This window comes from Panicum virgatum, chromosome 9K (genome assembly GCF_016808335.1).
Source record: "Panicum virgatum strain AP13 chromosome 9K, P.virgatum_v5, whole genome shotgun sequence".
Lineage (NCBI taxonomy): Eukaryota > Viridiplantae > Streptophyta > Magnoliopsida > Poales > Poaceae > Panicum > Panicum virgatum.
The window spans coordinates 55,618,827-55,630,813 of record NC_053144.1 but is presented as its reverse complement, the minus strand read 5'-3'; the positions used below and the strand labels follow the sequence as shown (position 1 = coordinate 55,630,813).

General features: G+C 46.6%; 2 protein-coding genes across 2 annotated transcripts; one reads left to right on the top strand and one right to left on the bottom strand.

Annotated features, from left to right (window-relative positions):
- Positions 1-1,732: 1,732 nt before the first annotated feature.
- Positions 1,733-4,853, top strand: LOC120652486 (2,3-bisphosphoglycerate-independent phosphoglycerate mutase-like). Its single transcript, XM_039930329.1, has 9 exons — positions 1,733-2,017; positions 2,112-2,239; positions 2,368-2,518; positions 2,652-2,855; positions 3,152-3,576; positions 3,685-3,877; positions 3,987-4,082; positions 4,263-4,418; positions 4,496-4,853. The coding sequence occupies exons 1-9, from the start codon at positions 1,844-1,846 to the stop codon at positions 4,658-4,660; spliced, it is 1,692 nt and encodes a 563-aa protein (XP_039786263.1). The 5' UTR covers positions 1,733-1,843; the 3' UTR covers positions 4,661-4,853.
- Positions 4,854-4,999: 146 nt separating this feature from the next.
- LOC120652480 (serine/arginine repetitive matrix protein 1-like) lies at positions 5,000-11,413 on the bottom strand. Its single transcript, XM_039930324.1, has 11 exons — positions 11,235-11,413; positions 10,690-10,839; positions 10,173-10,358; positions 9,989-10,100; positions 9,873-9,906; positions 8,826-8,860; positions 8,697-8,731; positions 8,465-8,617; positions 5,763-8,233; positions 5,438-5,518; positions 5,000-5,362 (listed from the first exon to the last, which is right to left on the bottom strand). Exons 2-11 carry the CDS (start codon positions 10,758-10,760, stop codon positions 5,295-5,297), a joined length of 3,246 nt encoding a protein of 1,081 aa, XP_039786258.1. The 5' UTR covers positions 10,761-10,839; positions 11,235-11,413; the 3' UTR covers positions 5,000-5,294.
- Between the last annotated feature and the right edge of the window lie 574 nt (positions 11,414-11,987).

Genomic DNA, 11,987 nt, shown 5'->3' with positions numbered 1-11,987 from the left:
TCATCAGCAAGGCCCTGTGGTCCCATGTTTTGGTTCTCTGTCTCTTCTGACTCATCTTGCTCAACATAATTGGTCTCTCTTCGAATACTCGGAGTTCCTTGATCTACACAATGTTGGATTTCATTTTGTGTCTTCTCCCGGATTTGAACAAGAATGGCCAGAGGCCACCCACGCTCTAGAGCTGCTTGCATGTACTTCTGCCAGTCATCAGTGCTGTGTATCATCATTAATTCCCATAATTCACTTTCTACCTCCCAATTAACAAGAGACTGGACAGTGATCACATGTGTCAACGGATCAACATGGAACCCACACTGCAGCCACTTACATATGGAACCAAAACTCCTTTCCAGAGGTTTATCTATGCCGCTAGATGTGCGCTTAAAGGCAGAAAGATCTACTCCATTTGGCCCATACATAACATTGTATTCACCATAAAATACTTGAAACTGCATCTTGCTCGACATATCTGTATATCACATAATATTTATCGAGTTATACTCTTTACTTCACTACCTTATTCAATAATCCGTAAAAACTAAGTATGAAATTCAATTACAACGTATAAGTATTCATAACTACGTGATGATACTCAAATTCTATACTGCATAAATGGTTCTACTAATTTTCTAAACTAATTTACTACTACGTAACTAAAAACTAAAGTATCATTGAACTCCTACTTAAATGGTTCTACTATAGCACTAATTAAATCAAATTACTCATATTAAAATACGTAGTACTTAAATATAACAATATTTAAACTAAATGTACTAACCTGCAGATCACAAGTGCCGAATCCGGCAGGGCTTCGCCGCTTTCCTTCTCCTCACTCCTCTCTTTTTTTCTGGATTTTTGGTGGAATTTTCGGGCTCAAATGAGGAGGGAAGGGGAGGGCTTGAGCTTATATAGGGGGTACCCCCGGTCGCCCGCGGGGGGGGGGGGGAGGGGGGGGGGGGGGGCGACAGGCTCCCTGCCGCGCCCGTGGGCTGGGCCCAGCGGCGGTCGCCCGTGGGCTAGGCGACAGGCCCCTGTCGCCCCCCAACGGGCGACAGGTTTTTTTTTTCAGGGACCTTATTGCGAATTTGAAAAAAAAAATTCACTTAAGGCCTGTCGCCCTATGGGGGCGACCGGGGGTATTTTTGAAATATTTCAAAACGGACATATATTTTTGAAATTTTATTTTTTAAAAAATATAAAAATGAAAAAAGTTCGTGTGGGTTCGTCGCGCTCGCTCCTCGGTCCAATTTACGGCCTGCCTTCTATTCTACCTTCTCCTCCTTATGGGCCCCGTTCAAATGTCGCCGCGGCCCAGCTAGTGGCATGGAGAGAGGTAAACCTGAATGGACCCTGAGAAAAAAAGAAAACAACTTGTACCGATGCGGCTGCACGGAACTAACCCACGTCACATCAGTACATCACCGTCCCCGGCCGCATCAAAATTTCAAAACGGCTCGGGTCACGTATACGTGGATAACTCCTAGTAGACCCAAACCCCACGAGGCGACGTCAAGCGCGTACACGAGACGCGACCATGTGTCGTTGTCGCACCGTCACGTAGGAGCTGTTCCACAGGGCGGGCGCGGCGCGGATCGCAGGCTCTTGACAAGAAAATCAATGGAGCTTTACACATGTGCACCTCTGGAAACTGCCACTTCGGTTCGCGCCGAGACCCTTCCAGAGCAAAGAAAGCCGGCCCGGGCCCCGGCCACCAGCTCAAAAACCCCGCGAGCGATCGAGCCAGCAGCCCAGCACCGAGCAGACGCCAGAGCCCGGACAGAACTTTCAGCTCACCCATCAGCCGTGTCACCTGATCGCTTCTGGAAGGCCGACCGCGTCGGGCATGGCGACGAGCCCGCCGGCAGAGGGGAAGCCGTGGGCGCTGGCGGCGCACCCGCGGCTGGCCAAGGGGACGGTGGTGGGCGTGGTGGTGCTGGACGGCTGGGGCGAGGCGCCGCCCGACCCCTTCAACTGCATCCACGCCGCCGACACGCCCACGCTCGACGCCCTCAAGAAGGTACGCTCACTCAGGCTGGGGCTGTCGGCGTTGCCGCCGGATTGCGTGTTCGCTGATGAACTCTGCCTGCGTCGTGCGCGATGCCATGTGCCAGGCAGCTCCGGCGAGGTGGAGGCTCATCAAGGCGCACGGCACGGCGGTGGGCCTGCCGACGGATGACGACATGGGCAATAGCGAGGTCGGCCACAACGCGCTCGGGGCGGGCCAGATATACGCCCAGGGGTAAACGCTCTCTGCTCTCCGGTTTCGTTTCGTTCTACTTGCGATCACCGGCCGGCGGCCGCCATATGGCCGGCCATTCGAGAAGCAACCGGCCGGCGATCAGCTGACGTCGGCCCACGACGGCGCAGGGCGAAGCTGGTGGATCTGGCGCTCGCCTCCGGGAAGATATACGACGGGGAGGGCTTCAAGTACATCCGGCAGTCCTTCGACGACGGCACCCTGCACCTCATCGGCCTGCTCAGCGACGGCGGCGTGCACTCGAGGTTCGACCAGCTGCAGGTTACGTTGCTTGCTGCTACCGCTCGCTCCTGCTGACAGGTTCCAGAGATCGACGTCGCCAAACTGGCTGGTCGCGACAGACAGCTGACGGTCACCGTCTGCCGCCGTGTTTTTTCTTTTCCTTTTTTGGCAGCTGCTCCTGAAAGGGGCCAGCGAGCACGGGGCGAAGAGGATACGCGTCCACGTCCTCACGGATGGCCGCGACGTGCTGGACGGCAGCAGCGTCAGGTTCGTGGAGATGCTGGAGGAGGACCTCGGGAGGCTGCGGGACAAGGGCGTTGACGCGAGGGTCGCGTCTGGCGGAGGTAGGATGTACGTCACAATGGATCGTTACGAGGTAATGCTACCACTATTTGTCAAGGTGTTTCGATTTGGATCGTTGGGTTGCTAGCTACTAGGAGTAAAACATCCTGAATTTTGTGAACCATGTATCCAATTTTGTGAGAATTTTAGTTTTCGTAATAATCGTGACAGGATTGAATTCGAATTCACCTAGAAGAAACAATCTGCAGAATATGAGAACAGCTGCTACATTGTATTTGCCAGAAATCAGTTCTGAAAAACGAGTGCAGCTCAGCTACTCTGCATTTCTTGATTCGTAACACCACTGAAGTAACCTGTCTTCTTTCGCAGAATGACTGGCAGGTCGTGAAGCGGGGCTGGGATGCGCATGTCCTTGGCGAAGCCCCGCACAAGTTCAAGAACGCTCTTGAGGCTGTGAAAAAGCTCAGGGAGGATCCAAAGGCCAACGACCAGTATCTACCCCCCTTCGTTATAGTTGATGAAAACGGAAAACCTGTCGGCCCGATACAGGACGGAGATGCTGTCGTGACGTTCAATTTCAGAGCTGACCGGATGGTGATGCTTGCAAAGGCATTGGAGTATGAGGACTTTGGCAAATTTGATCGAGTTAGGGTCCCCAAGATACGTTATGCTGGTATGCTTCAGTACGACGGTGAGCTAAAACTTCCGAGCCATTACCTTGTTGCTCCCCCAGAGATAGAGAGGACATCTGGAGAATACTTAGCCCGTAATGGCGTTCGCACCTACGCTTGCAGGTAAATTGTTGTGGTTTATCTTGTGAGAAATCTTTGATCTGAAAATCTGAATGTTACATTACTTGTGCATTGATTGCTCATATCTTTTCTTTGTGAAAAAAAATGCAGTGAGACAGTCAAGTTTGGTCATGTCACCTTTTTCTGGAATGGAAATCGATCTGGTTACTTCAACCCAAGTTTGGAGAAATATGAAGAAATTCCTAGCGACATCGGCATCCCCTTCAATGTTCAGCCGAAAATGAAGGCCTTGGAAATTGCACACAAGGCAAGGGATGCCATCCTGAGCCGAAAATTTGATCAGGTAGTTCTTGGGTTAATATCTTAAAAAAGAATAGCTTGGAACACTGAACACAAATGTAACTTATAGTTATAAGCCAGGGAGTTCAAACACTAATAAGGACATCTTGTAGGTGAGGGTCAACATTGCAAATGGAGATATGGTTGGCCATACAGGAGACATTGAGGCAACTATAGTTGGATGCAAGGCAGCCGATGAGGCTGTTAAGGTACATGCGTACTATCATCTTTGCAATCACATACCTATCTTCCTGAGATTCCATAGTGAATGCTGTCCTGTTGTAGACTTGTAGATCATCCTAGTCTTTCACTCCTGCGCATAAAATTTTCCAGTTCCCACTTTTGAATTTGGTGCTTACGATAACTGCAATGCGAATTCTATCTCGTAGATCATCCTCGATGCAATTGAGCAAGTGGGTGGCATCTTCGTACTCACCGCCGACCATGGCAACGCCGAGGACATGGCGAAGAGAGATAAATCTGGAAAACCACTCCTTGACAAGGACGGGAAGGTCCAGACCCTTACTTCACACACGCTGAATCCGGTAGGTGCACGGCATTGATCCATATATGTCCCGGCCTGCTGGTGTGGCCTTAACTGAGAGCCTGAAACCCTGTGCAGGTTCCAATCGCCATAGGAGGACCTGGGCTTGCCCCTGGGGTCAGGTTCCGGACGGACCTCCCAAACGCCGGCCTCGCTAATGTTGCGGCGACCGTCATGAACCTTCATGGATTCCAGGCCCCTGATCACTATGAGCCAACACTCATCGAGGTCGTCGATAAGTGATGGTCCCAGTCTTTTGCAGCTATAGCTCTCCCAGTCTCAATAATTCATCTGCCGTCGCTTGCGAGTGGTTCAAGCGTCAGTCTGTCCCTCTGATTCATGTATAGTTGACAGTCTGTTGAGAGATGTATCATGTATGCGCTAACTGTTTCGATCGACAATAAAATTTGCTACACGAGAAGTAGTTGTTCCAAATGTTGCCACTCTCAGAGTTTCCATTAGTTTTTTTTTAGAATGAGTTTCCATTAGTTTGAGAAGTAATTATAATGGGTTTGCCGTGTCCGGGCGCATCACAGGCCGCTATAGGAACACAGATTTACATCAGCTCTCGGTACCAACTACTGGTACAGAAAAACGATTTTGGTAGAAGCAGGTCTCTTGCGAGCCATGCAAACATATCCGTCATCTCAATCAGCTCGTAACCACTGTAAAAGAAATGTACAGAAAAGCTGAAGCAAAGTATGACAACTCATAGGCGGAAGCTATATCAAATGGCAGGCGACAAGAGCCTAACACAGCAAGCTGGCACCGCCCCCAACAATCAAATCGCAAACCATTCTCTTTTTACATCTATTAGGCCTCCAGAACAAGTTGGGATAAAACTATCCATGTATCTGCAGGGCAAAAGACATATATGCTATCGAAGCTTCGACTCATTCGATCTGCTGCTCCGGAAGTTTGAGAGGGAGAAGAACGACCTTGATGCTGGAAGTACAAGGTGACGGATTAGAAATGGCATAATTAGAGGGCACGGCACATTATTATCTAACGAAAACTAACCTTTTGTTGATGTGGCAGCTCCAGGCCTCTCCCGGTGCTTATCTGAGTTCATAGAGTTGAAGCTGCCAATGGTTGATTGAGCTGCAAAAGAATAGGTCCAGATATATGAATAGCCTTGAACCTAAGAATGTACTATTGAACTAATTTGATCAAGCATAGAAAGGCCCTCACATAACATATCTACGAGGTGACAGCGTATGATAAGACCGCATACTAATTTTTCAAACTTGAATGTAACTACTAAAAGGCCCTACAACAAACACTATTATATCAGTATTTAGATTGGATATAGGACCATCCTTTAGAACATGGTTGGTGAAGATACCTGATAAGATGCTATTAGTCTTTGAACCATCAAAAGTTCTCCGGCTCAAATTTGCACCATCACTAGTGCCTCTTGATTCTTCTAGTTCATCTTCTCCTTCAGAAACTACCGATGGGCTCGCCCAGCCATTAGTGTTGTTGTCTCCCTTATTTTTCCGAGCAAACTTTAGAAGCCTCTTGAATCCTTTTGGAGAATCCTTTTGAAAAACTATTGCTGGTGGGTTTTCAGCATTTCCCCACTCAATAATTTCTGGTTCATTGCTATCTGCTTGCAGCATTTGTGACAAGGAATGACGGACTCTTGGGCTTGATGATGGCAATGGTGCAATTCCTGGGGAAGTCACATCCTCAGCCACTACATTTTCACTAGGGTCAGTGACTTCTTGTTCTTGATGCTCTACTTCTACCCAGGCAGCTGATGAGATGCCCATGTCCTCGTCTGGAGGTTGTATGGCCTCATCTGCCTCATTGGTAGAGAGCTCAACCTGGTCACTGGAGCCCATTTCTGTAGCAGTTAAACTCGAGGCCGGTTTCTCTGTTTTTTCAATATTCAAGTCATTATCGAGCGAAATTTCTAAATTTTCATCAACATCATGTGCTGGTTGAGCAAGATCAGCCTCCAGTACCTTAGTAATTGGCTCGGTTGTCATAGGAGATTGCTCCTTATCTTCAGCTTGGTTAACACTTCCACTATCTTTTGAGGAGTCATCAAGTTGGGGCACCTTTTTCTTCACTGTACCAGAACCAACGCTTTGACTAATCCCAGTGGCTTTCTTCAAGGGTTTGGACTCCAGTGGTACAACACTGCTTTTCTTTGAAACCTTATGCAAGCTTTCCTTAGTTGTTACACTTGGTTTTTCTTCTGACGAAGGTGAAACTTTAGTTATTCTACTTGTCTTTGTTGCTGTTTTTGGCTTCTTCTCTTCTTGTCCCTTTATAGCTGGCTTCATAGCAGACACAGTTTCCTTCTTGTTCTTCACTGGTTGAATGGTTCTTTCCACTTTTGAAGCTGGCTGAGACGAAGGCTGTGTTGTCGGAGTCCTCCTTCGGCTAGTTGGTGTAGACGTCGAAGCCATCCCAGGAGAGCTTTTAGTTCTTTGCGTTGTAGTTGCTTTAGTCAAAGAACCACCTGACCATGAACTGCGTGTAGCAGGCGCAGGCGCAGGTGCAGGTGATGGTGATGGTTTTGGTGAGCTTTTTCTGACTGGTGTCTTTGAAGCAACTTCTTTGGGTAGGACCGGAGGTGATGAATTTCGCCGTGCCTTTTGTGGAACTGGTGAAATGCGTTTCTCTGTTACAGTGCCAGTTTTGGGGGTCACCGCCGACTTCTTCTGCCCAACTGTATCCTTCAAGGGCTTGGAGCTCACCTCCTTTGTAGGGCGCCTTTTGCCTTTCTCAGCTGTAACCTTTGTCTCTCTCTTCTCTTTATGCTGACCATGAGTAACACCTTTCTTCTGATTGGTGGAATCGAAGCTAGCAGCAGTTGCATTAGCACCTGCAAACTTTCCAGGCATCACCTCCATCATTTTCAATAACATCTGATTAAGCTCAGCTTCCTTCTGGTGGTTCCACTCAGCTGAGGTCATTGCCCGATCACTACTTTCCTCAAGCCCAGACTTTGTTTGTTCTGCACACATATTATTAGAAACCACACTCTCCGTTTCTGACACACTGATGTCATGAGAATCAGCATGGGAAGTTAAACCTTCGACCTCAGATGTAACGAAATTCTTTGGTGCTTTATCTGGTTCGGCCTTCATTTCAGCTCCATCCTTATCTGTTTCGTAAGACATGTTGTTTGATTTACTTTCAGAAGTGGAATCTGATATTCTTTCTTCTAACTTGTCATTCAAAGAATCACCCATTCCTGCACTCCACCTTCTCAGCACAGACTTAGTAGCAAACAAGCCAGCTTTCTTGTTTTGAGAGTCTGGATTCTGATCCTTCTGCTTGCTCTCGAAAAGGTTAATTGCATCCTGCACACTCATTCTTCTTACGTTATTGTCAGATTTCCTTGGTGGCTGGTCAGTTTCACCATTGCAGTTACTACTTTCATCATCTTTATCCAAAGGAATTCTCTGACTGGGAGGGAAGTAACTGAGGCTCTTGATGGCAATTGCCGTTGACCTACGTGATCCTGATCTCCCAATTTGAACTCTCCGCATTGGAGAAGCCGATCTTCTAGGAGAAGCAGATCTTACAAGAGGTCGGCTCCTTTCAACAACAGCCTCACCTTCATCACTGGACTCAGAGGAATCATCTGTTTCTGTCGAGCTTTCACGCTCAATTTGTGCAAGCTTTGCTGGAGAAACATTGTTGGCAATAGGCCTCTGGAGATTGGTCTGAGGGCTGATATCACGAGTTTTATGTGCATTCTCACCCTTGTCAATTTTCTCAGCTGTAGAATCCTGCTGTACAGGGAGCTCAGCGGGTTGACAATCCGCAATCAACAACACACACCGCATCAACCAACTAGAAAAAGAGAAAGACCAACAGTTAATTTTCTGTCTCCACTCAACTAAACAATTAAGACAGCTCTAAAGATAGGGCACTATAAATGTCAAGGCAAACTAATTCCAAGTGACCAAGTTTGTCAGCTAATGGATGAATACAAGACACCAATGTAGCTAACTAGCATTATTTGTACCCTCTGGTTTTACAAGATCGAGTGACCATGCAGCGTACAATGCTATTTTAACATACCTGAACTCTGATGTTCCAAATCGCTGAACAAAAGCAGATAAATCAGAGATTTCTCTTGTCGACAAATTGGAACCAACTGCTTGGTTCAACAAGACCAAGATCTCTTCCTTCAGTGCAGTCAACCTCAAATCCACTGCTCGAAGCAATTCATTCCTAGCATATTTTACCGTTAATAAGTGTCAACCAAAAAAGGTAGCAAAGTAAAGTAGCAGGCAAACAGAAAGGAATTTACTTTGTAGTCTCCGACGAGTTCGGCCCAACATTTCCCTAAAAGCGGATGTTTAAAAATGAAATGTAAGCAGATGGATCAAGAAAGAGTACAACAACGTAAAATTAAAGCCTTGCAGCAGTGCAAAATTACCTGTTGTGCTATGGCTCCAGTACCAAACAAGCCTCCTGCAAAAACAGAATACCATACTAAACTGAGGACACTGCCAATATACGGCTGTCATGTCTGGTTATTACCAGGAATAAGTATCACTGGAGCATTTAAAACAGCTCATCTACCAGTTTTACTGCTTATATATTTCCGATGGTTTTGAGTGCACTTGCAGATATACACAATTTGTTTAAATATGAAAATGCAAATGAACCTTATCTGAAAGAAAGGTAGCTGAACCTGCGAAAAGTATTTTTTTTAGTGTCCTAAGGATAGTTTTGCCTGTGTACAATACTTGAGAGGAGCATGAATTGTACCCATCAAAACTAGATGAGTACTTTGGAATTAACGGTTATCAACTAAAGTCAAAGCAACGAAAGGGCCTGTAGCCTAGTGGTTACAAGAGCCTCGGTAGCACCTCAGGTCCTGGATTCGACTCCCCGTGAGAGCGGATATTCTAAGATTTAACGGCATTGTGCTTTCAATAGTAGGCAACGTTCCCTTCGACAGCGAGGTGCCTATGGTGACTTTATCAATTTAGGGGATTTACCGGCTCAAACTTCAAAAATGCTCATAGGGGTAGGATTTGCGTTCGTGCGTTCATAGGGGTGAGTGTGCATGCGTTTGTAAGTGTTTGAGTTGTGCTGTGTAATCTCAAACAAAAAAAAACTAAAGACAAAGCATCTAGTTAGACTAAATTATTCTCAGAACTTACAGCTGATAACTATTTCTTTTTTGGTGATAATCAAGCAATTCATGGGCATAATGTTAGGAGGATTGATTGTTAATAACAAATTAGCAACCAGCAAACAACACGATTCGCCTCTGATAAGATCAATTATGAGTATAATTACATTGCAAATGAAAATTGAAGCCCACAACCCACGAAATACGTAGATGAAGTGGATCAGTTCAGTGACTAAAAACAATGAGGGGGCCATAATGCATGCATATCTGATATTTATTAAAAAAAGTTTTGATGGTCTCTCAAATAGTAAATAACAGTCAAAGAACCAGATGCTTGTTTACCTGTCAAAGCACCACTAGTAACATTTTGTTGCTCCTGCAAAACAAATGCACTTCTATTGTAATGTCATGTGCATTGAAATGTTTGAGTGAAATTAGCTGAAATATTTTGTTCATACCTTGATATAGAGCGATTGATGAAACTTTCTAGTTTCCTCCAGCTGTGACATCTCGTCTAAAACTCCATTGACCGATTTTGAGGTATCAGATGAATTAATGATATGCAAGAATCTGGTGGTGCAGCTCAATTTAGTCATACTTACAACTGAAAGAAATATAAGGAACTAGAAAGGCTGCAAATACCTCTGTATTGTCGATTTCGTAAACCAGGAAGACCCTTTTCCATCACCAGCCAATAACAGTTTAAAAGTGCCACTTGATGAACGAGATTGGAATTTTTTGGCATCTTCCAGGTGCAGAACTAACTGATCGAAAGGACCAGATGCTATCAGTTCTGTATTCCCCTTACTGCAAGCAATTGCCTCATACCTATACATGAGACATTTCACAAGAGGGGCATAATTATGCTTTATACCCAATTGTTAATCATAATAGCCTAGCATAACAAAAAAGAAAAAGCAGTTTTGTACTTGACAAGATGTAACTACGAAAACTGAAGCACAATTACTTCTAAGATATGCGAAACTCTCTTGTGGAAAAGGACTATAAAAGTATATGTAATGCTGGAGCATCACAGGAACGGGACACGATTTGAAAATTCATATGAACTACATTGCAAGCAGGGGCCTAAAAGCAAATGAAGAAACAGTGATCAAGCGTTGCATAAATATGCGACCAATATAAGCCAGCATGTGTTCACCTGTTGTCAGGCGAGGATACTTGGAAGACAGCAGAATCGAGCTCCATGTTGCTAGCAACTTTGCCGTCCATTTTGCTCACAACCGTGAATGGTTGCCCCTTTCAACACAACTCATGTAAACACAGCCAATTCCTCATCCACTTTAAAGCCCTGCAAACAAAAGGAAGGACATATAAACCTCAGCAATCCGGCGCAAGGAAACGTGTTCCAGATGAATCGATTGAAATGCCATAGCCAAACACCCAGGCGGCGATGGTACCAGAACATATAACCCTATATGCTCCAAGCATCAGATCTGTACCAGCCACTTTCAACACCAAAGGATTGCATAAGCCACGAATCCAAAACCCAAAGCCCCCCGAGATCCAGAGGCAATACGCCACGATACGCAAGCCTCTAGCCGACAGGAAGCGGATCCGGCGACAGCGGCCGCTCGCCGACCCACCCAACGCTTGGTGCGGAAGCAAGCCACCGGAAACCGCATAAAAAACACACCCGAGAAGAAAAACCGCCAGAAAAAAAATCGCATCAGACGAGCGCCTCACCAGATCGAGCGCCCGCTTCAAGCGTCTGGTCCGGCGGCGCCGCGGTCCGGATCGAGAATTCGAAATGCTAGTCGGGAATTCCGTGGTGCCCTTTGCTTGCGGAGCGGCAGAGGGAGCAAGAGCAGGGGAGCCGGGGAGGGGGAGTGAGTGATGGGCGGAAATGGACGCGAGGAAAAGGGGACAAGTGGGGAAGCCTGGGTTTAAATGGCGGAGGGGTGGGGTGGGGATGTGACACTGTGGTTCGTGAGTATTTGCTGTCCTGCCACTGGTGTGGTGTGGTGTGGTGTGGTGTTTCGTGCGCTCCGTTCCGTGTAGTGCGGCCCTGGGGTTAGAACGCGGGGGGAGTGGGACCGGAACGGGCCGTCGGTCGGTGGGGAGGCGTCCCGTCCGTGCGGCGCATGGACCAAATTGCCCTCCAGGGGAATAAGAAGCATTCATGCAGTTTGGAGTACAGGATTAATTAGTGGCTGGCGAGTGTCTTTGAAATTTGAGGTAATCCGGGACACAGCAGATTTAGGCTTGAGCAGTAAATAGCTAAAATCAAACTATGATGATCGGCTCAGCTTTGTCCTGTGAAACTGTCTAATTCAATCCTTGGACTACCCTAACCTATCAAACTTTGTTCTTAAATCCGGCATGGCACGCCACATAGATTTTTCCAATCACCGCTAAGTTAATTTGAGATATGAAATATTTTTTTTACCCTCCATCCATAGCGCAGAGCCAGGTTGTCACCCCTCGGAGGTAGCGCAA

Bases quoted from the DNA above. Each gene is read 5' to 3' on its own strand.
- LOC120652486 (XM_039930329.1), top strand. From the start codon at position 1,844: ATGGCGACGAGCCCGCCGGCAGAGGGGAAGCCGTGGGCGCTGGCGGCG. The intron at 2,856-3,151 runs GTAATGCTACCA...CTTCTTTCGCAG, and splicing joins TCACAATGGATCGTTACGAG to AATGACTGGCAGGTCGTGAA. The intron at 3,577-3,684 runs GTAAATTGTTGT...AAAAAAATGCAG, and splicing joins GTTCGCACCTACGCTTGCAG to TGAGACAGTCAAGTTTGGTC.
- LOC120652480 (XM_039930324.1), bottom strand. From the start codon at position 10,760: ATGGACGGCAAAGTTGCTAGCAACATGGAGCTCGATTCTGCTGTCTTC. The intron at 10,359-10,689 runs GTGAACACATGC...TCTCATGTATAG, and splicing joins GTATCCTCGCCTGACAACAG to GTATGAGGCAATTGCTTGCA. The intron at 5,519-5,762 runs GTATCTTCACCA...ATTCTTTTGCAG, and splicing joins GACTAATAGCATCTTATCAG to CTCAATCAACCATTGGCAGC.